This window comes from Anabas testudineus, chromosome 6, assembly GCF_900324465.2.
Source record: "Anabas testudineus chromosome 6, fAnaTes1.2, whole genome shotgun sequence".
Classification (NCBI taxonomy): domain Eukaryota; kingdom Metazoa; phylum Chordata; class Actinopteri; order Anabantiformes; family Anabantidae; genus Anabas; species Anabas testudineus.
This window is the reverse complement of record NC_046615.1, coordinates 17,394,236-17,422,134: the sequence shown is the minus strand read 5'-3', so window position 1 is coordinate 17,422,134 and position 27,899 is coordinate 17,394,236. Positions and strand designations below refer to the sequence as shown.

Here is a 27,899-nt window from a genome sequence, read left to right as displayed (position 1 = left end):
GGGGAGTTCTCCCAATGAGTTGCAATTATGCAATAACAAACTCTGCATGTATCTGTACTTGTAAAAATACCCCTCTGTGTAATGCCTAATAAGATAAGGAGGATAACTGCTGGAGAAGATATCCCTCAGGAGATGTTGCTTGTAGTCTGGGGTGCCCACAACCAATAGTGATACAGAAACCAAACACCGGAGCCAGTGTGCTTGTTGGACAATTGGACATGGTCTGAAAACTCCGACAGAGAGAGCGATGAAGCAAATCTGGTGCAGGAGCATCAAGAATCTTTAGTGAAGACAGCAGGGAATAGGAAGGAAGAAAGAGAATAGAGGCAGAGTGAAAGCAGAGGTCTGCTTGTGTTCCTTATCTGGGTAACATAAGGAATCTTAATAGTAATGCAGGTTGTGTGCTCTGCACTATCTCACAGGTGACAGAAGACCAAGCTGGGGAATGCAGCATGCCTAAAGGAGCTTCAGTTACTGCTCAGGAATTAATAGCAGAAGCATTGCAGTGTCTGGGATAAAAATGAAAGGTGAAAAGAAGACACAGACGGAAAAAGGCAACGGAAATCCTGATCCTCTTACAATTTATGTTTGAGGCATAACATTTAGAAGAGTGTGAAAAATTCAGCAGGGGAACTTGCCGGCATGAGCAAAAGAAGCAGAGGTCATCAGCCAAACTGGGACAGGAAGATAATGCACTGGAATAAATTGTGTTTGCCAGCATGGTTCAGTTAAAGACTGGTGTGTTTGTCTTTCCCCCAGCACCCTGGTTTTCCTGTCTGAAGGTCTACAACAAACCGGCGACTGGGAGAGCATTGTATACATTCAAAATATCAGGTGTAATCTTGGGAAACTGCATGGTTGAATGACTAGATATTGCATTTACAGGATACAGTTAGCTTAGTTTATAGGATAAAGATTAAAAGCAGGGGGAAATAGTTAGCCTATCTCTTATGAATGTAGGAAAATCCAAATAGCAACACATCTAATGCTCACCACTTAATGTCTTATACCTTTTTTTTTGTTTTAACTCATACAAAAACACAAGTGTAAAAATAGGAAGTTGTGTTTTATTATTTATTGGCTAAGCTAAATGTTTACCCCAACATTTCTTGTACAAAGGTTATAGTTTCTATCTAAAGGATTCTCTAGAAGAGTACTTAGGACTACTTTGAGCAGTGGATTTCTATTTTTATCCTCCAACAATTCTATTAGTAGCATGCTAATGCTTGATTCTGTGTTTTGTTTTTGTAGTTATTTTGGGAGAGCTTGAGTGAGAGTCAGTTCGAAACAACCAAGACTGAAGTGTAACATTAATCATTACAGTCGAATTTTCACAGTATGCTTGATCAACAGAGTGCGTTTGTGCCTTTCTTTGTGAATTACTGCAGAAACCTCTGACTCACTCACTGTATTTATAAGTCATGCATTAAACTGTTAGTTTTAGTAATGACATCCCATTTGTCAATCTGTGACGAGCTGTCCAACAACAAACTGAGTCAACAGACTGAGCAAAGTTGGGCCTTTTGGGGCTCTGGGATGACCAGTGGTCCCTAATAGGTCACCAGTGTTTGAGTATGGACAGCAGCCAGGTGACTGCTCAAGAGGTCCAGCTGCTCCGTTGACTGGTTCCACCTTTGCCTTCAGCCACCAGCCTCTGTCCAGTAACTTGTTTGTTTGTTTTCCTGCCTTTGTTTGGATTGGAGATTTCCTGTGTAAACTCAGAGAAACACAATGCCTTGAGATAGAAGAAGAATTCCCTCCCAAATGCATCTCAATGTGTTGTAAGAGTAATGTACCAGCATCAACTAACCACCAGAGATCACAGATAGATTGAAGAGGAAAAATGCACATGGAGTAGGTTTCTGGGGCGGACACTGTTTCATTTGTTTCTCTCGAATATTCCAGAGTATTCCAGCAGTTTACAGGAAGCCACTTCTTGCATAAAAAATAAAAAATCAAAATCAAACCATCTCAGCAAAACTAGTTTAAACAAGAACTGCAGCTTCACGTCCACTTGCTCAGCCCAAACAAACATTCAGTCACCCATAAAACGTAGAGCAAACATGAAAGGCAGAACAAGCCACTTGATTAAGACCACACTAACACTCCAGCAAATATCCTCACCTAGCTTGGCAACCAGTGCTATAACTACATCACTGTTGGTGGCTCGAGGTGCTAAATGCAGACTTAGACAGTCTAATTACTGTCATATTAATATCAAACAACTCTAGTAGTAAAACTTGAATGTACACTACTGTTTACTACTCAGCCAGATGCATTTACACCTCATCGGTTTAAGATGTACTGTAGATGCAGTTGGAATTCCCACAAGCTTGTAAAACCGGGTCGCCAAGTTAGCAGCCCAGCTTTGACAAATGCTCCGTTATTTTTCCGCACAGCAAAAACTATGTTTATTGACTTTTAAAGAAGAAAGTGGCATCTTCTTTAATTTACACATATTTGCTGATGAGCTCCTTACAGAGCCTAAAGCTCCTCTTGTTAAATGGATTGATGATTTAAGCAACACATTCACCACTGCTCTGTCAGACAGCAAAGCAAATACAAAACAGCTGTGATGGGGAAAAGCTGTATCTGTTTGTTGAACAGCTGATCCCCTGATACGCAATACTTTACCAGGACTGCATCTGCCACATTAAGCGAGACACTCTGGAAGGTATGCTGGGCATCTTTATGGTTCAAAAACATGCAAGTGATGATGAGTTCTTTTCTTTTTCTTTTACAACAGCACCATAAATCTCCCATTAGATAAGCTGGAGATCAGCTGAAGAGAGATTGAGAGAGGCTTTAACATTCAGGTCTAGCCAGTCAAACACTCTGGTCCAAGGCAACAAGACTCCTCAAAATAATTAGAGGACTGAAATGCTATCTATCAGTTTGACTTGCTGTGTTTCGAAAGGCCTGACATACACACCCCATTTGATTAGAATTGTCTTCCTGTTACATGTGCTGTTAAGTTATGACACCTCAACCCAAGATAATGCTTTAGTAGATGGATTCAGTGTAGTTTTGAAAAGTGAAGCTAGGAAAATATAGAATTGGGTCAAGTATCTCCAAATACTTCTAAAACTTCTCAGCTCTGATGCTAAAATTATACCTGCCTCATAAAAATACAACAATGACAAATATTTTAAGTTCAGTTCAATGACTGTTCTTAGTGATACCTCATTTAGATAAGCATATATTCTTACATCCATCTTGTCCATATGAGATCTGGCACTGTGTTGTGGCTATTGATTAATGCCAAGGCTGTGTAGAGGGTGACTGACAGGGTTGAGCATGTTGCACCTGTTCTTACTTTAGATGCGTTCACACATGTGACGATCGCTGGGTCGTAACCTGGGTCAGCTGAGGGTGTAGCGTCTGTTCCAACGAGAGAGTCAGCCATAAAGGTGAAAGGGCACATAATTCAATTTATTTATTTGTCACACAGATTTCTAGATGTTGCATTTTAGAGAGAGATGACTTGAGTTTCAAAGGTGTTTTAAGATCCTGACATCCCACACGAAAACTAATCCAGATATTTGTTTGGGTGCATGTCACTCTCAATTTGTTCAGGGTTCACCTGTGAAAAATCTCACCTTAGCTTTGTCAGCAAATGAGTTTGTACCACTGATGTGCAGAAACTATAGGCTGCAACACAATCCTGAATCTTTACTGTATTATTGTCATGTTCTGATCAATGGGTGGTGGCCATTTCTCTTTATATCTTTGATCATCCCAGAACATTTTATCTAACTCAATAGACGGCAAGGCAATAGCCTCTTTTCAGTGTTTGCATATAGACTTACCTTTCAAGGCCCACTGTAAATAGGAGTAGAGTTACAGTGTGTGTGGGAGAACATAAAGCACATTGTGAAGATTTGCTAATAGGTTTTCAAACAAAAGATCATATTTCTTCACCTGGTACATGGTGTCTTTGTTAGTTAATTGATCCGCGTTTGTGACTGGACTTTAAAGTTCTCAGATTTATTACTGGTTCATATATAGACTTAGATCATGGCAAAAGTTCATGTAGAGGCAACCAGGTAAAGGCAACAATGGAAGATTAACGCATTAAGTAGTTTTCCAGCACCTAAATTAAGCAAACACCTCTCCTTAAACTCCCCAGCAGCAGGAGTTAAACTCACAGGAGCATTTGTCAACAGTGCTCCAGAGTGGTCCGTCTCTGCAGGATTGGTGGGGGCTTCTTGTTTAAACCAATAGGCAGGGAGCAGCGCTAATGTCATTCCACTGTGACCGCCGAGGGAAGCGCCACAGCGCACCGTGCGCCGCTAAAATGACTGAGATGTGGTGACAGTGGGTGAAGTGAGACCAGGCTCTCCCTCAGCTTTAATGCAGTCCATATCTCGGGTTTAGGCTTATCGGTTTGCACAATTCTGGGTTGAGCTTTGCAGCACAGAGTCTCACCTTCTCTGGACTTTTTCATCTCATGCCAATGTGACGCAGCGTGAATCGCTTTTCACTCTTCAGGAATATTGGTTCTGGATACCCGCTTCACTGCGACCGAACACTTCGGGGGTGAGTGGACCCAAGTTATTTTTGTGTCTTCCTAATAGTTGTCGTTGGACATCTAGGGGCATCTAAATAATGTTTGGATTTTCTTTGTGGTAAAACATTTTTTCAGGTTTTACGCTTTGAGAGTAAATCTGCTCCACTGATGTTGTGATAAAGACAAATGCGAAAGGTCTGACCTTCAATTTTGTAATTTAATTATAAAAGCCTAACGGCACCTTGAGCATAGTGATAAACAACACATCCATTAGTCGAACTGGTCGTCTACGCGTCATCAAATCGGCTCTAATTTCTTCACCCAACAGTATCGCTTTGCGCTTTTACGCAGCAGCATCTCCAAACAGACACGTTTCACTTTCCCTGCGTGTGGAGCCAGATGAACCCCATTTCTCCGTCGCTCAAAAAACTTCAGTCAGAGACGCGGGGCGTGTGGACATGTGGAGTGTCGGGGGGCCTCCAGATGTATGGACTCAGCTGTCGCCTGTCATTTTGGTGACAACTGGTCGGCGCTCCTGGTCGCCACTGCAGGGCTCCATAGCTGTCAAAAGTGCTGTTGAGGGAGGGAATGTGGTCGCACACCCCGTCCACATACAATTTGACAAGTTACTCTAAGATGAAAAGTATGTGAAGCAGAGTATGTTAGTGATGGAAAATCATTTCATATGAAATGTTATTTTAATTTGTTAATGAACTTGTAACTTTGACTGTTTTTTCCGTGTTGGCTACTTTATTCTAAATTATTTGTAGGTAAATTCATCAAGTAGTTTTAAAACTGAATCCAATCCACAGTGGCTTATAAAGGTATTCATTTTCACTGTGCAGTCAGTGCAAACTGCTTGAGTGAATTCATCACTCCTTATGGACCTCTCATAGAACTAAACATGCCATAAAGTGCTTCCTTTGGAGAACAATGACACACCCTCAAGGTCCAAACATTTCCATTCTCAGCTGTGATAGAAAGTGCTAAACCTACAAGACACATGAGAGCAGTTAGTGTTATATTTAACCAAGGCTGTCTAAAACAATGTTTTGCTCTCAATAGAGCTCAGTAAACATCACCATAAGCCATTAAGTCCTGAGCATACCCTCTTGGGGACCGACAGAATGACAGACCCACTTGGCTCAGACTGAGCACAGAGTCAGGCTGGTCTGAAATCTGTCACTATGGCCACAGCTGACAAAATCAGAGCACTGCTGATACCAGGATGGTACAACTTGAAGCCTGTCAGGTAGGTGAGAGAAAAGACCCAGGGCATGCCACAGTCTTTATATGGACACATTGAGTGGATCAGCTGTGCAAGTGTTTTGAGGTATTAGGTTAATACAAGTGAACATGAATTTAAATGTTTAAAAGGACAGATTAACTGTGGGGTTTACACAATGTCAGCTAGGTATTTCAGTGTAGTGCAACGTACAGGATTTAGCAATGGTGCAATTTTAGTACAAGTTATTTTTAAACACAGTTATTCACATCTATGTGAACATCACACTTTACATCTTTGTTACTGATAGTGTTTTTTCTCTTGGACACTGTCCTAGAGTGGGTAAAGAAAGAAATGCTTTAATATACAGGGAGGAGAGAGCCCAGAACCAAGGTGGTGGTGTCACCTAGTGGCTAGAAGAGAGGTTGACGACTTTACAGCTCACAGCTTCACAGCACACCGAGATGCAGCACGTTCTGTTGCCTAATGAATAATATCCATTCAACACACAGTTAACTGTCAGTATTTAATATTTAGATGAGGCATATTTTCAATTATCTTTTCCAGGTGAGAGTTATTTTTAGTCTAAATAACTTGAAGTGGTGCTTTTGGGGACAGCTTCACATACCAAACTGCTGATTCACATCTGATTTCCAGCAAATCAAAGGTACCATTAATAGAATCAAAAGACTTTTTTACTTTAAGAGGGAAGTAAAATAGCTGGCTGCGTTTCACATTTTCTTAAAAACAGGAATGGAAACAATGACCCTGCTCAGCCAACTGGATGATTGCGTGCCTGCTTAATATATCTGGAATATGTTGATGGTTTATTTTAGTACCAGAGCAAGAGCAAGAGCATTGTTAGAAACCAGGGAGTTTAGGATTCAGGATGGATGATCTGCATTTTGTACGACTCCCTCATAATGCAGCTTTTAACTGAAGAGGTTTACTACAACATTAGCACATTTAGTGTCCCAGCAAGACTGGTGGAGGTGGAGACAAATCGCAGAAATGAAACCAGTCTCAGACATAAACAGTGGGCATGTCGTGTGTGTGTGTGTGTGTGTGTGTGTGTGTGTGTGTGTGTGTGTGTGTGTGTCTTTGAGATGGACAGAGACAAAGTGTTCACCTATGTGTGTGTATGACTTGTCTGTAGGTGTCAGAGAGTGTGTGGCACACACCCAGCTGAGTGTGAAAGAGCAGAATGTAAGTCCCAGTACCCGAGTGTATACGTTTCCCACTGTTGATTTAAAAGCGCAGTACCAGTGAAATGTACACAGAGGCCTGTTTGTGCAAAGCTAGAATGAATCACCCTTGCGTCCGTGTAAATCGCCTGCAAGCCAAACACTCTGGCAGCCTTTTATCCCCAGACGTGGTCCAGCTCACCGCAGCAGGGCTAAAAGCAGAGCGGGACAGGGCTGTGTGTTGTGAGGAGCTGTCAGGAGGCCAGTCTTTCATGGCCCTGGATGGAGAGATGTGGCATGCCGTCGGGTTGCCACAGACAAACTCCAGAGAGCAGAGCCCATAGACTGTAAACTGTTTGTGGGAGGTTGGCAGGAAGCTGGTGAAATATGGCTTGTTTAGACGTCGGTGGTCCCTGAGCCTGTGGTCACTGGGCCTGGCTCAATGGACGGTGGCCTGGATGGTCAAATTTTGGGAACTGTTACTGTTGTGGTTGTAAAGAGTGGCATACCCACTGTAGATGCTGCTGTCTGAGGGAGAGATTGTAACTTTTGTGCTGGCCGTGCGGTAAAGTTCCCCCCTCCTGAAACTTTCAAACAGCATCATGTATGAGAGTCAGTGGGATCTGCCTGAAGCAGTGGCGCACATTGGATCCACATGCTAAGCATTATTCCAAAGTGATTAAAGGTAGTTAGTGATTTAGCGCTTCCAGGCACAACTCTGTTTATTAGGATCTGCAGGATGATGTTAGAGGAAAACGGGTTTGGCTCACATACTAGATTTTAATGCCCCAGCAGATCTCTGGTAACAACACGGCATAATTGTGGAACGAAGCATCAGACCACCACGATGATGAAAGTCATACTGGACACACATGTTTAATTATCACAGCCGTGTATAGGCATGATGCTCGGTTCTGAATGAATGCTGCATAATAAGCACAGTGCAGTGCGATGAAGCAGGTCGTTATCAACGTGCCTGTTTTTGATAAAAGGGAATAACAGATGTAAAGATCTCAAATGTCAGCAACCTAAGTGATGGAACCTTTGGAAAGTCTGACACAGATATGACTGTATCTAGGTGGCTGCGTTTGCCCCTGTGTCCTCTACATCTTCAGGGATCCCTCCAAGCAATCGCAGCATCACATGGCTAGGAGCTAAAGAAAACATATTACCCTGAGATAGTCATTAAAAAAAGAACCCAGCTCATTTTCCCGGAACACAACAGGGGATTCAGTTAAAGCTTTCCGGACCCCCAACTGGAAATATGCAAAACACACTCGCCCCCCTCCTCTCCTTCCTGTGGCTCTTGTTCCTCCTGCCCTGTTGGTGTTGTCATAGGGGCGGAGTCAGTGAACGTGGATGACATGGAAAAGGTCAAGAAGGTTTAAAAATGGACTCTGCAGGGGAAGGTATTTCCTGAGATTTTTCAGAAAGGTTCTAGTTCCAGACAGCGGGGGCAGTTGCTGGATGTTGACCAGAATATTCTTCCCAGAACATTTACTCATTACTCATTGAAATGTTTTTACAATGGCTTTAATCAGGTCTGGAAACAAATTTATTCACCCAAGTGTTTGGCCCAATTCCCGAATCACACAGCACTGAATTTAATTATAACTGATTTAAAATATCTTCTAAAATTCATCATAAGAGGATTAACAGGAACACAAAGCAATATATCAACGCGTGGATGACTTGGAGAAGACAACAGAAACTGCATCTGCTGTATCTCTTTGTTTTGTTTTTAGTGGTCGGCTTAATTTGATTTTCCATCCAAGAATAGTGCACCAGCAGATACGTACGCTCTGCAGTGGATATTTTACACTCACATTAAAAATCCTAGACTGAAGCCTTTTGCTGGTTTTGCTGCAGATGTGCATGTTGTTCTCCTTATTTACTATTTACTGTAGTTACAATAAGTCCATCATCAGTTATGAATTAATGCCACTTCATAATGTGTAACAACAAGATGCACTTTTTGAAGGGAGGTCAAGGGATGTTATTTGAAAGACCTATCAAGGAGCATTGGTTTGCATAGTCTGAGAGCGCAACCTGCGCCTTGCATCTTATGAGAGTGCACGTTATGTTGATGATTTGATGGTCATGTTTGGAGACAGAAATTATTTTAACCTTGTTTCTTTAACCACACACTATTATTTACCTTCTTTTTTTATTTGGGGCTGAATCGTTGAATGATCTGACCTCAGTGTTCCTGGCTGTGAATAATGTACTCAATTTCCTCATATTAAATGTACTACAGGCATTTACTAGCACTGTGTTTGTGTGTTCATTATTATTTAATCAAACATCGGATGCAGAAGATTTTCTTTTGTTGTTGTTGTTGTTGTTCATTTTCATTTGTCTTAAATTGCTGTGTGGCATTAAAGTGAGGGAACGGTGTCCTCCCACTTCCACTCCACTCAACTTTAAAATTTACTGGGAGTTTGACAGTTGTTATTAAGTTTCCGGGTGTGGGAGTTGTGTTTTGCATTTTTTGATGCACTGTAATCTAATATAATTGATCTCTTCACATTGAGGAAAGCTATTATTATCTGCTGAAATGACTCATACATCACAGTAAAGGTAGACATTGTGAGATAAGATTCAGATGGGTCAATATTGACAAAGGCCAACTGAGGACATGTCTTGCAGAGCAGCAGCCTGAGGCCTAGAATGGGTCCACTGAGCTGACACAGAAACAGTTCGTTTGGCCACAACAACCTGACGGCAGCTCCTAGTGAGAGGCCAGTTCAAAGAGTCAGGCTTTTGTTTGCTATGCTCACACTGTCTTCCTGTTAGGGGCTGGGCTCCTAAAGAAAATAAGAGCAGTGGCTCTCCAGATGTGCACATCTGTGCATGTCGTATTGGTGGACAAACTTATACACTTCACCGATCAGGGACGATGTTTAATGCTGTTGAAAACGATTTTTTTTAATTGAAGAAAATGGATCTTAGATTTGATTGATAATTATTATTTTTAGAAACACACTGTGTCACATGTTCCTTTATGCTGGCAGAGCATAGTTTGGTGTCATTAGTGACCTCAGTATTAGCAGATCCAAAAATAACACATGCTGACAGAAAAAGACGTATTACATGTGAAGTTTCTAAGAATAAGCTCTGCCCTTGGGGACTGGTATCCGTACTTTGGGTGATAAGGCACACAGTTGTGTCTATTTTCCATTCCACACATGAGTTGTGCCAACATACACATGCATACACTAATGACCACATGTTTGGCCTGTGTATCTGCTGAACTGACTGAGGCCTCCTGAAGGCTTCTGATTGAATCTCACTAGACCAGACACACACACACACACACACACACACACACACACACTGCACGTAACATGCACACATTTCACTTCACTTTTACACTTACCCCTGTTTTCCAACCTGTATCTCAAAATAAACAGTGATGTGAAGAGACCAAGAAAAGTGCTGCAACACATGCTGAATTTGAAAAGAATTCACATTACAGTTTAGTACTGTACTCTAACTTAATCATTTCTCTAATCATTTAGTGGACATAAACTCAAGTTTTAGTGCAACAGTAAAAATAAAAGGATTAAGTAAAACATTTCAGTGCAGTGAGGTATACAGATTTTAATTTTAGGATGAGATCATCTGTACAATATCTGTAGTTACACTGATTATTAGAAAGTTGGATGAGTGCACAATGAGTTAAGATTTGCAGTTTAATGCTCCAAGCCGCTTTCTTACTTAAAGCAAATAAGCTCTGGATACTGCTGATAATGTTTATAGACACTTTCATAATCTTTTTGGGTGAGTTGCCACTGGTTAATGTTAAATGTTTTAATCATCTGAAGCCAAATGGTTTTCAGAAATTGGTATTCAGGTTATCATTCAACTTGCAGGCATGTCAGCAATTTATCTATAGATGGTATATCATAACTGTCAAAATATATATGTTGAAGCCACAACTAAGGCAACTCAATGTGGTAAACAGATGCATAGATAATCAGATAATGCCTCCCAAGACGTAAGACCTCCAAACATGATCTCTTTGTACTTTTCAGGAATGCATATATGTCTTGGACAATTTGCAGTTTAGTCAGTTCTCTCCTCAGGTTGGATTACAGTAAACATCCAGCTGAACATCTCTGAATGAATGTAGGTCTAGGATTTTTTTTTTTTTCTGTATTTTTGAATGTGAGTCACATGAGAAGGTGAAACGGTCAATAACATCAGAGCATCAGGGAGTCTAACAGGGAGGATCACTGGGCCTCTCCTCTGCTCTTTCTGCTGTTTTTACTACCACCTTAATGACTTAAATTGTGTCCAATTAAGCAGAGCTGGAAAGAAGCATCCCAACTCTCAGCCTTCAGAGTTCCTTCTGTGCTGTGGCACTAGAGCATGTGTTTAATTAGAACGCTCTAAAAAGACTGTAACGGAGTGTTTCTCCAGGAATGTTAATAATTAGTGGGATCCTGACTGCGCAGCTCTTAACTTTTTAGAGTATTGTTGGATTCCACAGTTTGCCTTTTGAAGCCGTGCGGCTCAGGAAAATGCTTCCACGTGTGGGAATTGCCAACAGTTCCTTCTCTTTTAACTGCACCCTCTTCTTCTACAACGACTTGTTCGTAGCACTCACACCCGACCGTTGCCTGGTTTGTTACGGCAGTCTCACTATTCATGTGTCCATTTGAGCCTGGGGCTGGAAACACACAGGAAATGGTTTTCTTGACATACGAAAGATGTAATGTTTGAAAGTTGATGTGAAAAGGCCAGATGTGTGAGGTTGAAGTGGTGTGTGTGTGTGAGACTGAAGGAAAAATGTAGGGTCATAAGCTAAAAAGGAAGAAGAAGAAAGGCCACAAATGTTTTAATAGTAGTGATCAAACCTTTTCACATGGCATGGAAATGAAAACAAGAAAAAAATAGTTTTTGGCCGTAGTGAAATAGTTAAACTTTGAAAATGATGGTGAAAACACAGACCTGTTGGTTGAACTTACTGGTTTAGGTGTTAATAGGGCTGTTCTGTCATTTTATGTTCATGGAGACTGCTCGTGATGGGTTTTGCCCTTTGCTGATCTAATGCTTTTGTCAGTGCAAGTGTGTAATGTAAGCACAGCCCATTCATTCTCATCCCACTCTGTGTGTAGACAGCCACAGGCTTTTGTTGAATTATAGTGTCCTCAAATAAGGTGGCTTCCTCCCTTTAACAGCCCCAGGAGCTCTGTCGCTCCACTTCCCATTGTTCCCAATGAGGTCCTGCTTTTACAACTAGGTGAGAGGGTGTCAAATTGAGGGTGAAATACGACCCGTCTTGATTGTACATCTCCGCAATGTTTGGAAAAGCAGTTAGACGGAAGCGTACTTATGATAAAGTGAAGAAACAACCAGTGTTTGTTTGGCTCAGATGTCATGTAGTACTCCATGAAAACTGGACGTTCATGCTGTATGACATCATTCGTGACAGAAAATTAAATAAAGTTGACATAAATGGGTAGATAAGTACGATGTCCATGTATTTCCTTCATGAATTCAGGCCCATTCAAACTGACATCATCTGTTTAACAACTATGCTGCTGTTTGTTTTATACCATAACATTACAAACTGTAATCTAATAATTAAGATTTAATTTTTGTTCGCTTTTTTGGTTGTTGTTGCTCTTTAAGTCAGAAAATGAGACCGTGAGTCAGAGTTGAAAAGTTCACGTGACGATATCTCAGTACCTCCATTAAGTTTTCCTGTTTTTCATTTAGATTTTTCCTACTCAACCACGTGATGTTTAGTAAGGTCAAGTGTCAAGTGAGTCGATATTTCTCTTTAAGTTTTACAAATGTCTCATGTCAGAAACTAAGCTTAGATCTGAGCTTTGCCCTCAGCTGCCTCCAATGTGTCAGAGTGAAACAGTAAAAGGGGTTATGTGAGGGTTATAGGGCTAACAAGCCCACTGTCTGACCTGAGTTTGTCAGCACCAATCTGGCTAAGTCAATATCAATGCGCTGACTGCTCCACCAGTTGACCTTTTCCTCCTTCTTTCAAGGCGTAAAAAGGATTGTTGTTACAGTAGAGTGATAGGCTTTTATTGGCCTTTATAACTGAGGCTTTTGTTGGGCCTGTGTCCTGCTAATACCCGTTGGAAAGTCATTTAAACCTTGAGAATGCCTACTTTTTATAAGGTGTTCTCAACAATGGCCATCAATGACAGCAAGTTAGAGACTGACCTTCCCTTTGCCCCTTTAAGACCTCACTTTATGACGGCACCAAAATTTGACTTAAACGTGTTACATCAGGCTTTTGCTAATGCAAGTGTCTGTCTTCATACAGTCTCATGGAGAATAGCATTCAGCTTTGATTAGACGCTTTGTTTTATGGGTCCCTTTTCTTCAAGGACGTGTTTGGACCAGAGAAGAATGCAGTTTTATCGTTGGGCGTTGGTTCTGATGATGATCATCCCTGTCCTGTCATTGTCAGGACATGCTGGTCATGGACTACCTCGCCGCTAGCACAGGGTGTTTTTGTTTTTTTATAGTGGCGAGAGGGTGCAGACCAGGTGTGAGGTGCTGTTCAGGTCGTTGGAGCTATGACAGGGGAATTGGCCGTAAAGCCCCGGGGCCATAGATTTATGGGTCCACTGGTGCTCTCTTAGGTCAAAGGTCAGGGGTACATGACTTGTCCAGCTTTATATTATTCAGCTATCTGAGGTGAACCTTGAACTGTGCAACCAGCTACTTATAACTGTAAACTCATATAAACACTGTGATTTTCGGGATGTTGTTAATCTGATAAAGGCTTACCATTTGACAGACTAAGATAATCCACAGATGCCTGTAGTCTCCACACATTAGTTCACTGTCAAATGCCTTTGATTCCCTTTTGTAATTTCAGTGTAAGAAGTCCTTCTATTTGAACTTAAGTGACGTCTGCTTCTTTGAACTTTTGAACCTGTTCTTCAACAGTTCGTTAGAAAAGGGGAACGTTTTTTATGGAGAATATTGCATCATTTAAGCCTCAAATCTGTCAAAATCCTGGATAAATGTCACTCTTTCTACCTTTTGAGGCTGTTTATGAATGTTGGTCTTGCAGAACATTCTCTGCAACTTTTGTCCAGATTCGTTTGCCATCATAGCTTTGCATTTCATGAGTATCTCTCCCAAAGGCAGGATGCTGTGTTGTCCCTCCCCTCTAAGACTTGCTAATGGACCACAGGTGCTGAGTCCTTTAGAAGAGCACAAAGGGTGGCTATGAAGGGGTACCTCTCCTCTCTGGCCTTGGCTGCAACAATGGCTTTGTCCACACACCCACGCTCACCTTCAGTTCATGCACCAGGCAGCTGTTGATAGGGAAGGAGAAAGGAGAATTTCTTTAAGGTATTCCCTAATATAGATATGTTTTGAATGAAACTTTACTTTCTTTTCACTGAAAGGAACATTTACAGATCTTTGCTGCATTTTGTAATGTAATTACAGTCAAATGAGTCACTCTCCACCACCCACACAGTGATATTTTAGCACTTACTGGAATGGTGTGAGCATGAGGACGTGTGAGCAGAGGATGGAACAAGTGTTCGTTTGGCAGATGCTGTCAATCATGTACAGGTGAGCTGAAAATGAGAGTCTAGACCCCCCCTTCTTTTGGCTGATGTTTTAATTTAACACATTTGCTTGATGTTCTCAAGTTTCATATATCTCAGTTAAATGTAAAGTGCACTGAATGTCTCAAACAAACAAAAATCAACAGAGCAGCATGTTAATATATATTCTTTAGTACTTCTACAATTTTTAATATTATGTGATGGTAGAATTGTCCCTGTTTTATCACAGAATTGATCTTTGCAAACCCCATTATTTCAGCTCCCATTAAATAAAAATGTGTCACACGTGTTTAGCTTCACAGAATTACATCCTGACATCATCTCCACAGAATTAAACAGCTGCTAAAATGTTTGTAAAAACAATTCTAGCTGTTTTTATAGATTCCTTGCTTGCCAGTGAAATGTTTTACGGTCTTAAAGTAGGTTAACTTTCTACACCAAAACTCATGCTGAAAAGAATTAACTTATAGTTAGTTATGTATTGACGAAAACAAATATAAAACATGCCCTTTAGGGAGAAAGTAACATTTTGACACCACAATCAAACAACCACAAAAGATGCAACTGTGCAGGGTTTGACTTAAAATGGTCACTTTTGTTTTCTGAAGCAACAGGAAGACAATCCTGTTCTGACATTCCTGCAGAGGTGAAGGAGAGGCAGAGGTCAACTGTGTCCTCTATGAGGAGTTTCACTGAGTGGGCGCAAAGGTTTTAATAGAAAATGTCTATGATTTAAGTTCCTGTCTGTCCAGAATGTAGTGTGGATGATTTGTTAAGTTTGTTTCAATGGTGTTAAATATTGTCATTATTGGTATTTTGGTGGAGATATGATGAAAGAACTGTGTGATGCTGTATAAAATGTCCAATGCATGATCTAGAATCAGTGTAATTTTGCTTTAAAAAGGATTTATGACTGGACAGATTCCCATAATAAAGTCACACCTTCATGTTTTGCATGATTTAACAAGTTGACCTGTACAGTGTTGGACATTTTTAACCCTCACTCAGTCAATGTTAAGCTGATAATAACAGATTTGTGGTGAAAGTTACTGCTTTGCCATTGTGATTCATATGTTAGAAGCCTGACAGCTAGTCTGGTTTAGACTTGCTGACATCATGTTCAGTCAGTGGGAAGGGTTATGTGAAGCTAAGCCAGGATGGCGTAGGATGGGAAGCAGTTTTTCAGAAAGTGGGATAAATAAAGCATCCTTTGTTCACTCAAGCCACCAATCACTCTTTAATCATAAGTTCTAGTTAGCAAACAGTTCTCTTTAACTTAGTGGCATTTTAGCGCCCAATAAAAAAGAAACAAACCACCAGATAAACCAAAGCCTGACTGTAATGTTCACCACCTTCGCCACATTTTGAACTGTTGATAGGGAAGGAGAAAGAAGGACTTCATGTGATAGTTGTTGTGGATATGAGGCGGTCAGTGTGGTGAAACCAGCTCTGCCATCACTCATATGCTTGAAAGTGTAGTTCCTGCTGAAGTTCTTCTGGTGGTTCTCATTGAGAAACATATGTTTGAAGTACAAGGGGAGGGTCAGCAGAGGAAAGACGCCTCACTTTTCCATACCCTACCATGACTGGGTGCTGTGGGGTTAAGGGGCTGGGCTGAGGTTAAGAGGGTTGGGTTGGGGGAAGGAGGAGGAGGAGGAGTGGGTGAGAGAGACAAGGGTGGGATGACCATCTGGTTGAGCTCCTCTATCTACATGAACACGCACACACCCCTCTCAAACACTCTCTCCCACACAGTCAGGCACACAGTTTTACAGTCTCAGCTTTGATATGGACTGTTACTGTGCTGACAGATCTGGTAGAGAAGGCTGACTCCTTCTGTGCTGGATATAGAGCTCTGAGGATCCTGCATAGATATGGAGCCCAGAGGCTGGTGAAGAATCAAGGACTGGATATAGTGGTGATAAGATCCTTTTCCGTGCTCATCTTGGGAGAGTTGGCCTACACTGAGGTAAGACAGGCAGGGAAATAACTGAAGTTAGCAATTATGGAAGTAATCGGGTTTTTCAAAATAATGTTAAATAAGTGTTTTATGTGCAGATGTTGCATCATACCTCAACATCTTTTGGCACTAGGTAGAACAAGTCTCTGATGTGATTTGGGGTACTAAGATGTTATTTTTTTTATCTCAGTATTGCATGTTTTACTAGACATGCAGAACATACATAGTTTTAAATGAAGCTCTGTGGAGTCTCTGCTGAAGTTACAGTCTGCCTAAATAAGTACTTTTTTCCATCTAGGGGGGTGTAAAGGCTTTCAGTGCTCAAACAGTGGCTTTTAGGTCTCCTACACTGCCAACCTGAATCCACTGGGATGTAGATGTGTTTGATGTCTGCTATGTGACAGCAACATGTGTGTGTTAAGCCTTCTTTCAGTCTGGCCAGCACATGCAGGTGGTCTTCTTAGTGTAGAGCTCTGTGGGGATGTCACTCCCATCCATTTGGTCTTAGAAAACACTGCCCCAGCCGTGGAAGGAGGCCTCGATAAGTTGACCATATTCCAGCCGTGTAACACCTCAGCACTGCATAATTCAAGCTTCTCTCTGGTCCTCTTGTCAGATTTTCTAGCATCATGTCACCATGATATTTCCAAATTGACTGGATTCAAATCTTGTGCAGAATGAGATGGAACCATGATTGAATTTCCTCACTCTCGTTTCTTGGTTTTATGATGTTGATTTGGTTTATTGGATCATTTAATTACAGATTTTATTTTAAACTGTGAATGATTTTGTGTATAAATGTGAAGGTGTTGGATCATACATCTTATCTTGCCTGCAGTTTGATCATGCTAGTTTTCTTTCACAAGGGATCCAACATTATATGTGCCAATAGTTGGCTGTCAAAGTAGATGCTTGCACTTAGAGATCAATAATACGCTGTAGTTTTCTGCAGTTCTGATCTATCTTACATGTCATAAAAACCAATGGCCTAAATTCAATCCCAAGTAAGCAGGGAATCTGAACAGAATCTGTTTTCTCTTGAACTAAAGCCTATCCTGCATCTCTGAGCTCACAGGAGCCAAGTTAAACATGTAGGGCCAGTTCAATTTGACAGAGAGCACTGTGTTGAGTTGGGTGCATGTCCATCATCGACTTCCTAGAGGAATATAGACAGTAATTCAGACCAGAAACTGCTTATTTTTCCTGTGCACTCTCTCAAGGGTTGTTAATCCATGGCTCCAGTGTCTGTATTTTTGGGACTTGGTTGAAATGTTGCTGAATACTCTTAAAAATGTCACTGCTTGTCATAGCACGAGGGCCTGTGAGACGTATATATTCTACAAAGTGATAAATAATATTATACTGTAGTTAATATGTGAGGTTGAGCCTCTAAATGTGGATCAGTAGTTATTTTGTCCTTAATCAAGTTTGCACCCACCCACTCTCACCTTGCTTTTTATGTAACACCACTATTAGTATCATTGTGCACTTTTTTCAACAACACAAACCACTTTATTCATTCAAAATAACAAGTGGGAAGTTTCTAAATCTTCACCCACTGAAAACCTTTCAAAGCAATGATGTGTTTCAGTTTCCCTCTTTCACCTGCCTTGACTTAAATTTCCTCCCTTTTGTGAAACAAGACACATTAACATTTTTATACATGGCAGTCACCCTATTTTATCTTTGGTCTGATAGCATCCCCCCACCGCCACCCTCTGGCCCTGTGTGGGCAGATCAGTCAGATATGCAGGCCTGGAGCTCCTAAAGCCATGTTAACAAGCACCTTTACAAAAGAGTGAGTGGCTGTTAAACATTCGGGACTGCAGGGGTCTGGCAAGTGTGGGAGGAGGGCAGGGCAGAGGGAGTGCAACAGTTAGGGGGGGTGCTAAAAACTAATCCTACAAACCATAGATCCCTTGTTAGGAGAAAAACTAAAAGACGGTATAAGTGAGTGAGTCACTGCGTTGGCAAGTCAGTATAAGTATGCTCAAGTTAGTTGGCTCACTGCTTCTGTCATTCAAAAAGGTTAAGGAAACGTTCTGGGCAAACGCAGAGGAAATTAACTGCATGACTTCTAAGGGAAAAATTAGCATGCAGGCAGATGTGGTTGTATAAGAAAGGAGTTTTGCCTAACACTGAGGCGTATACATCCTGTATTCATCTTAGCTGGCCTGGCTAAAGATCAAGCCTGACATTCCTGTGAGTCAGGTTTGGCTGTGTCAGAGATCCTTTTAAAAACTTGGCCAACACGTGAAAGCAAACATCTTTCTAACAAATGTAACGCATGAGTGAGCGTGTGCATGATAAAATTTGAGGATGTAAAGACGGAGTCTCTTGGCTTCTGACTAAACCTGCCTATAGTTAGATATCTCCCCCGTGAAACCCAAGCTACTCTCAAACAAGGCCACATTTTTGCAGGTTATTTCGGTCTCATTTGCAATTCAATAGATGTGACTAGAACAAGAGAGTGTCTTGTATCTTGCTCTGCTCTCTCATCTGAAGACAGGTTATCTTGGTTTAAGGGCTTTAGCTGCCATATATATATATATATATATGGAGATAACACGCCACATCTTCAGAAGGAAAAAAAGAGTTAGGAGGAGATAAACAACCTCTTGATGGAACAAGTCTTCAGTGGATTGTTTCACAAAGGCACCATTGTTTGGGACATTAGAGGCACTTCAGTGGGACATGTCATTAACCAATCTGCCTGACTTGACACTTTGTAGTACAATACAGTCACCAAATCTCCCCCAAAAAGTCAGTGAACCCACGTCCACTACTATCAATCATTCTTAATGCTGATTGTCTTTAATTGGTCTGGCTAGAGAAGGGCATGCATTTTGTTTGCAGTGGCGAGGTCATGTCCTTGGGAAAGATGAGTTGATATTAATAGCCAGTAGTCGCCTGGCCTAGCAAGTAGTTTGGGGGCCACTTAATCAGCCATTTAAGTGTCTGGCTTGCTGCTATCTCAGAAGGAGTTGTCACTAAATGAGAAGCAGCATACAGTACATGAGCATGCAGCTAGTTTGACAAGATGTTTACAGTGTCTGTGTGTGGATTATTATAGCCTGCAGCCGCCTGTCTATGTGTTTGCACTCCTTCGTCCATGTTGGTTTCAACATAAACTGCATTCTCTTAGTGCATGTACAAGAGCTGCACACTACAAGCAGCAGCCAGGCACATATTTCACTCTAGGAGAGAACATAGATATTCAGGCCCCTTTGCTGTCATTCCTGTGTTCAAAGGCTGCATTCAAGTGTGTCTGGTTTTCTCAGCTGTTTATCCGCAGCCCTCGCTGCCCTTGCCAGCCATAGGGGGTGCAGGCTAAGGGGGAGGTAGTTTAAGGGCCAGGCTGTTGAACTGGCTGGGCTCCCATTTGATCTCAGCTAGAGCCCTTGGTCTGTGAGAAATGACCACAACTGGACACACATTCATCATCTCAATGTCTGCTTGGTTCTGCTTACAGCAACTCAGGAAATAAAGTTATAAAAGTTTAGACTGATTTGATTGGTGATTTAATATTATTTATAACCATTTAGCCTAAACTACAAAAATGTTGAGTTGATTTTCTTCACAAATGCATTTGTCATGCAGAGAGTTTAGCTGAGCCAGCACTTCTTCAAAGAACAGCATTGTTTGTCATTTGTATTCTGACTTTGTATTCTGGTCATTCTTCTATTCTTGTGCATTAAACTATGTTGTCATAGATTAAATCTAAACATTACTTTTACTTTTTGTATTTTTTGCAGGTAAGCATTACTTTATATTGTATTGATATTTGTTAGCAATGCAGTTTACATTTACATTTACATTTAGTCATTTGGCAGACGCTTTTATCCAAAGTAACCTACAAGTGAGGAACAAGGCAAGCAGTTCGTTCATATCTGCAAACACATAGAAAGAACTCTAAAAAATGCATTAGGCTATGGTCACCACACACATACTGTAGGTCAACACTGCGCCAGTCTTTGATCCCATTGCTCTATTTTTTGCCTTCTGTTGCTTTGTCAGTGTCCAACCGAGTACCAGTCGACCCCATCCGTCCATGTCTCTCCTTATCCATCCCTCCTTATCCGACTTCACCTGTCTGGCATTGCTCTCTCCATCTGAAAGATCAAAGACTGATCAGACACTCACTGCAGCAGGTTGGAAAACAAACAGTCCAAGGAAAAAGGGAGATGAATGGAAAGACCAGGCTTGTGGACATTCCCCATATGGTGGCCCTGTCTTGGGACCAAGGCCTGTGTTTATACAGACCTCAGGCTCAACTGATCAAACTAGTATCAGATCCCATGTGGTGGTCCCTTCCTGGGACAGAGTATGAGGCAGCAACTCAGCAGGCTAAAATGATGACTCATTCGGACTTAACCTCTGCAGATAAGGTGAAACCCTCACAGTTGGTCTCTGGTGTTCTCACTTTTGTGTTAAATTACAGTATGGGAAAGTAATGCAACGTCTGTGCTACACTGTCCAAGACCAAGCATACGAACATGAGCCACTCATTTCACTGTGTGTATTTATGAATCACTAACTGCTTGTTAGTGTCACTGTAATGAGATTCGACGTCACCTCTTGAAGCTTTGGGAATTTCCTAATGATCTCTTTATTTCCAAAAGCCACATGTGGAGGGCACGTTTTAATGTCACCACAACAGCAGTGAAAGGGTATAGTTTCCTTTATGAGTGTCTTTATGAAGTAGACTCATGACCAGAAGTAAAGCTTTCGCAAATACCATAATGGGGTTTGAGGGAGACTTTGTGCCTCATGAAAGAGGCACTGATGGTGTGATTCAGCTGGTGGTTAACATTTAGTGGAGTGATGCTGACATGAGAGAACTGGATTAGATTGAGTGAGAATAACGTTATGTGGGGATTGGTTAATGTAATAATTGTAAACGTAATGTTTTTTAACCAACATTTTTTTTTGTCTACTCCCATACTTCCTCCTTTCCCTATCCTGATCCCAATTCCTTTCCCTTTCCCTAATGCTTCCATTTTTTCTTAACTCTTTCTAGTAAAAAGAGAGTCTGATGAGCCTGGCAAGTGCAACAGTGTCGGCGGCTGGCATCCAGACTGGAGCACGCCACCGAGACTTGATCATGGAACAGAAAGTCAGTAAGCTGACCTCTGGCTTCCAGCGCAGCTCTACCTCCGATGATGACTCAGGCTGTGCGCTGGAGGAGTATGCCTGGGTACCACCTGGCCTTAGGCCTGAACAGGTGAGCAAAATATTACTTAAAAACTGATTTGTATTTTATGCTGCGGTTCATTAAATTACTGAACGTGTTTAAAATCTGGACACTGGAACTCAAAATGTAAACTGGAACTCTTTATTGAGGTATCTATTTCATTAGTTCACAAATCATGCGTACCCCCAAGTCACCAACCTGAATAGTAGTGTATCCTCTTTATAGAGGTTAAAAACAGCTCTGACCTGATTCTAACTCCCTTCTAGCCCATTTGCTTGGCCCAGATAAAAGCTATTCAGCACATTACTGAGTAACATACCAACTACAGGGGATAATGGAACCTGTGCGACAGACAAAATACTGTATTTCATAGAACTTTTGCGTGGTCCAATTGTTCAAGGAAGACTTATCAGGCTCTACCAGGCAGCCACTTACAGGCAGGATGTGTGTACTTTTATTTACAATCTGCGGTATAGCAAAGTCTGCTTGTGATTATCAGAGATCTGCCAGAAGAACTTGGTGGGCTGAGCATTCTGCAGCTGGCAGGATCAGGAATCAAGGGGCCGTCTTTTAACAAGCCTTCTCCACTAACACAGGCAGAGCTGTTAGTTGTATCTACAGGGCAACCAATGTGATGTGGCACTTTCCCAAATCGGCTGGATTTCTCCTATTCTCTCCTCATATCTCTCGTTTCTTGCTGTGCTTCTCTCCTCCTCTCATCCCACTTCCCTTGTTAAACAATACACATGGAAGCAATGAGGGGAATGAGGGGCTAGGATATATGGGTTCACAGAAACAGTGAACTTTAAATCCCTAACATGCAGGGTCTTTTGTTTGGGAGCTGCAACTGTAATGCCTTTACTGCAGCTATTGGGCTGAATTGGTCATGTATTATGGGTCATCATTACAGTGGAGAAACACATAGGGACAGGGTGATAGCTGACCCTAAGGAGCTGGATGAGGGGTAATAGCAGGATGAAAACGTGCATAATTTATGGTGGGTGGCAAACATTGGGTTGATTGTCAGGGTAAATTGCTGATCCCCCCACACTCTAGACGGCCAAAGCTGCAGGAAGCCCCCTCAAAAAACACAGCATAGGCACATCCCACCTCTTTATCTAGCTGGCTGTAATAGCCCCCTTACTCATAAAGTTTAGTTTTCAGTGGTCAGCCCCAGGGGTCAAAATGCTGCCGCAACAGGCTGCTTTGTTCTTTCCCTATAGAGAAAAGCATATGACTGAAAAAATACAACCTTTAAATTGATTTGACCTGTTGACCTGTTTTGACTGGTTTAGTACAGATTTATGAAGAAAATGATTTCTCCAGTGCTGCCATCAAAGAGTATTACTGCCATGAGTTGTCCTTTTAAAATGAAGCTAATTTGGACATTAAGCAAAAACTTTAATTCCACAAAGTCAGTCTTCCATACACTTACACAGAGCTGTCCCAGAATGTGTCTCATCACGAATTAATGTGTTGGTTGTCTGGTTTCTTGGAAAAGGATTTCATAAATATGGGCTGTTTTATCCAAGCTCATAACAAAAATATATTGCTGTGATTGAATGGATGAAAAAGCTACATCTTCAGATTGATCACCACATATTCTTGAAAATATATAATTTGGAAAAGGTTTCATTTGTCTTGTGTGGAGACTGAACTTTTCACTTCAACTTTGAATACTTGTGCATATTTTCATCATGATAAATTTTGATTTTTAAAATCTTTTTCAGTGTCTTTCATCAATACTAGGTGAAGCATAAAGATTAGGTTTCTAGTCCTCTTGCTTCATAATCTTCCTTGACAGTATGCCAGATCTCCTCACTCTGTGACACGATATTCACAGGTCCAGTTATATTTCTCCTGCCTGCCCGAGCAAAAGATCCCCTATGTCAACAGTCCGGGAGAGAAGTTCAGAATCAAGCAGCTCCTCTTCCAACTGCCACCACATGATAATGAGGTGAGTATATTTCATATATATGTGCGTAAATGCAAATATCATAAAATTCATCCCAGCAAAGGATGTTTGATTTACGCCACTGCAGCAAAGCTTTACTCTTTATTTTATCTGAGTAGCTATATCTGTTGCTGCCATACCAATTCCATGCCATGTGAGCCCTTGGCATTCACGTTGACTTCACAATGGGGGATTTCTGTTTAGTCTTGTAGACATGTAGTGTGGGCACAATGTGACTTTTGACTTGATGATTTTATGATGTTTACCGGGAGCCCCCACCAGCAGGATTCCTGTCGCAGCAGTGGTTTTTACAAGGACTGCTCAGTGGGAGAGGGGGACACTAGTTGAAAGAGGCTTTATGTGATGCCACCACCGCAGTGGCACCACAGTTCGACTTGGCTGTCTCTCATCCTTTGTTGCCCATCCTCTTGATTTCACTCTAAACACAGGCCTTGTTTGTGTAAACGTCTGCTTTCCCTCTTGTTAAGGCTTTGGAAAACATCAGAAAGGCCTGTTGTAAAAATGAGGTTCTCATTCGGGGACTATGGGTGGAGATATATAGGGGGTGTAAGAAGGGCAAGCTGGGGTCAAGATTTGCCTTTGTTCAACATGCTGTGGTATGCGCTCTGCCCTCTCCCATACTTACTTTAGTTTATAACCTTCATTAGTGACCATCAGTTTTGCAATTGGATCTTTTAAAGAGTATAATATGAATAGGTCACTTAAACTGCTTGAGTAAAACTCATGAGTAAAAATCTCATTTGCATGTTTTGTTTATTTCTTGATGTAAAACTGATTCAAATTTACTGCCTTTCTCACCAGGTGCGTTATTGCCAGTCACTCAGTGAGGAGGAGAAGAAGGAGCTGCATATGTTCAGTGTCCAGAGGAAGAAGGAAGCACTGGGGAGGGGCTTAATAAAACTGCTGCCCCGCAATATTCTGAACAGTGTTTGCGTCAATGTAAGTTTAATATCTGGCATTTATCACTTACAGCTGTAATTCGAATTGGAATAAAGCTGTTCTGTGTAAAAAAAAATTCTAACGATTGGTCTGGGTGGCTCTGTACAGTGTTTCACTTAAACACGTTTGAGAACAATTGGACTTACCTGTGCTGGATTCCCATAATCATACCACAGAACCTATTAGAACTACAGCTAAATTCAGGCAATTTCAGGCTGTTACAATAAACTATGTGACCATGTCTCCTTACTGCAGTGTGGTGAAAACATCAACGGTGGAGAAATGGCAGTGTTCACTTCGAGGGCAGGCCCCAGGCTTTGCTGGCACCCCGCGTGCTTTGCCTGCTCCACATGTAGCGAACTCTTGGTGGATCTGATCTACTTCTATCATGATGGAAAGATTCACTGTGGAAGGCACCACGCTGAACTACTGAAACCACGATGCTCAGCCTGCGATGAGGTAGTAACACAAATCTGAAACTCTACTGAGAAAACAATGTAGTAGAAGAAAACATCCTGAGTCTGTGGTTTATGGCCTGTCAAGATTCCTCCAGGATAGCAATAACATTTATTTTATTTCACCTCTGAAAAAAAATCAACATATGCAGTATATCTAGACTGTTGACAGTCAGGATTTTTTTTTATCTCACCCAATGCACATTTTTGTCTTTAGATTATCTTTGCTGATGAATGCACCGAGGCAGAGGGGCGCCACTGGCACATGAAGCACTTCGCCTGTTTCGAATGTGAGACGGTTCTGGGGGGCCAGCGTTATATCATGAAGGATGGCAGACCATATTGTTGTGGCTGCTTTGAGTCTCTCTACGCAGAGTACTGTGAAGCCTGTGGAGAACACATTGGTGAGATCATAACTTTCAAGAGTAAAAATAAAACGTGGAGATTTTCTTTAGCCGTTGGAGTAGTATTGCTAACCATTTCAACATTCCCCCTTTCCTAGGTGTTGATCATGCTCAGATGACCTATGATGGGCTCCACTGGCATGCCACTGAGAGCTGCTTCAGCTGTGCCCAGTGTAAAAGCTCTCTACTTGGCTGCCCCTTCCTGCCACACCATGGTCGTATCTACTGTTCCAAGGCCTGCAGTCTTGGAGAAGATGTACATGCCTCCGATTCCTCGGACTCTGCCTTCCAATCAGCACGCTCGCGGGAATCCCGCCGCAGTGTGCGTATGGGCAAGAGCAGCCGCTCAGCTGACCAATGCAGACAGTCACTCCTCTTTTCACCCTCTGTGAATTATAAGTTTCCTGGTTTCAGTGGAAGCACCGATGACACTCTGACCGACAAGATGGCCCACACAAACTTATCTGATGAACACTTTTGGAGAGGACGTGGTGAGGAGACCGAGGCACCTGAGGACCAGGAGGAGGAGTGGGCTGAGCATGAAGACTATATGACTCAGCTCCTATTAAAGTTTGGGGAACATGGTGTCTTCCAGCAAGCCAGTGACTCCAGACCAACAGATTTCTGGATCGCTGAAAAGGATGCCAAGTTGAAGCAGGAGTCGTCTAAAGCTGGTAGTGGTAGTGCGGGAGGAAGAGGAAGTCTTGTCAGCAAAAAATACCAGGCTGACATGTACTGGACACAGTCACAGGATGGACTAGGGGACTCTGCCTATGGTAGCCACCCAGGACCAGCAAGCAGTAGAAAGATCCAGGAGTTAGAGCTGGATCATGGGGCTGGTGGAGGCTTCCAGGGAGAGGAGCCACAATGGTATAATGACTCTTTGGAGTGTATCACAGACGAGCTCAAGAAAACAGAACAGAGCGTCCGAGACTCCATGGACTCTTTGGCTCTATCAAATATTACTGGTGAGTAGCATCATACATCAGATCTTAAAAATCCTAATGAGCTGGCAGGGGTTGGTCTATAACTATCTTGAGCTCAAATCTTAGGTCTGTGTGCAGATATCTAATTTTTTTCTCTCACTTGCAGGTGCCTCAGTAGATGGAGATAGTAAAGATAGAACTTTGATATATACCCTACAAGGCTTCAATGAACTAGAGACAGAAGACTGTGAGAAAACCAGTAATATGGGAACCCTCAATTCCTCTCTGCTACACAGAAGTGCAAATTCTCTGAAGAGCCTTGTATCTGAGCAGGAGGAAGAGGTAGTGCATGTTCCAGAAGAGGTACAGGTGGCTCTGCCAGAGGACAGACCCAAACCTCATGTCCCTGCTTTAAGGAGAACACGTTCACAGTCTAGGCCTCAGCAAGTCAAATTCTCTGATGATGTGGTGGACAACGGCCACTATGGCAACCTACCAATGCGCCAGCCCCCTATGAGTGAACGGACCCGCCGGAGAGTGTACCACTTCGAGGAGAAGGGTCAGGAACTAAACTCTGGTCACCGCCATCAGCATCACAGGAGGCGTCGCAGTCGTATTTCTCGCTCTGACAATGCTCTTAACCTTCTACCAAAGGAGAGGGCCAAGAGAGGGAATGCCCTTGGCCCCAAGGGGCACCAAGCCTTTCGTGGTCAACACAGTCCTGCAGCTATTTCAGACTATGGGCTACAGGGTCCAGCTGTGGAGAGGTTTTTGGGGATGTATGGAGATGAAGATGATGACTGGTGCTCCACGTGCTCTTCTTCCTCTTCTGATTCTGAGGAGGAGGGGTTTTTCCTGGGACAGCCCATTCCTCAGCCAAGGACCCATAGACACTATTACACTAATGACTTGCCCAGCCCTGTGGCAGGCATGTCATCTTCTCCTTACGGCCAACGGACTAAGACCAAAAAGAAGAAAGGGCACAAGGGGAAAAACTGTATAATTTCATAGACTTTTGTGACTCTCTTATCGCTCAGCTTTGGTTAATACGTCACTGACTTCTGCCTCTTGTCCACCGTTTAAAATACAACAACAGCTGCTTGCTATTAAATGCTTCACAGCACTCTATTTACACAAAGGTACTTGTGTAAGACACAAGTCCTTATTCTGATTGTTTAAAGGTGTATGCTTCGGTTGCATTGCAAACTGCCATGTAAGGGAAGAAAGTATCTGAGTAATGAATATTTATAAAACACCATCTAAACTGTTCTTATTTAACATTGCAGATATTAATGTATATATTGTAGAATTAAAAAAACAAAATGGCTATTTTTATACCCTTGAGTTGATGACATACTTGGTCCCAAAATAGCATTAACATTTAACTTTTGGCAGTTGGTACAAAGTTATTTCTCCATGAGGGGTGAAATTTGTTGACAAACTGACTGTGACCCAGGCTCTAAAAATGTGTTTTCTTTCAGGCTTGTGCATTGATAAAAGAAGCACAATGTGTATTAAAATGCCTGGCTAAGTGGTGTATTTATGGGTCACTATACTGTAAGCAA

The 27,899-nt window shown here is 41.9% G+C and overlaps 1 protein-coding gene across 1 annotated transcript; it reads left to right on the top strand.

Annotated features, from left to right (window-relative positions):
* The first annotated feature begins 4,264 nt into the window (after nucleotides 1–4,264).
* Nucleotides 4,265–27,876, top strand: prickle1a (prickle homolog 1a). Its single transcript, XM_026365252.1, has 8 exons — nucleotides 4,265–4,539; nucleotides 21,462–21,665; nucleotides 23,479–23,592; nucleotides 24,412–24,549; nucleotides 24,805–25,008; nucleotides 25,222–25,408; nucleotides 25,507–26,376; nucleotides 26,501–27,876. The coding sequence occupies exons 2-8, from the start codon at nucleotides 21,477–21,479 to the stop codon at nucleotides 27,343–27,345; spliced, it is 2,547 nt and encodes an 848-aa protein (XP_026221037.1). The 5' UTR covers nucleotides 4,265–4,539; nucleotides 21,462–21,476; the 3' UTR covers nucleotides 27,346–27,876.
* The last annotated feature ends 23 nt before the right edge of the window (nucleotides 27,877–27,899 follow it).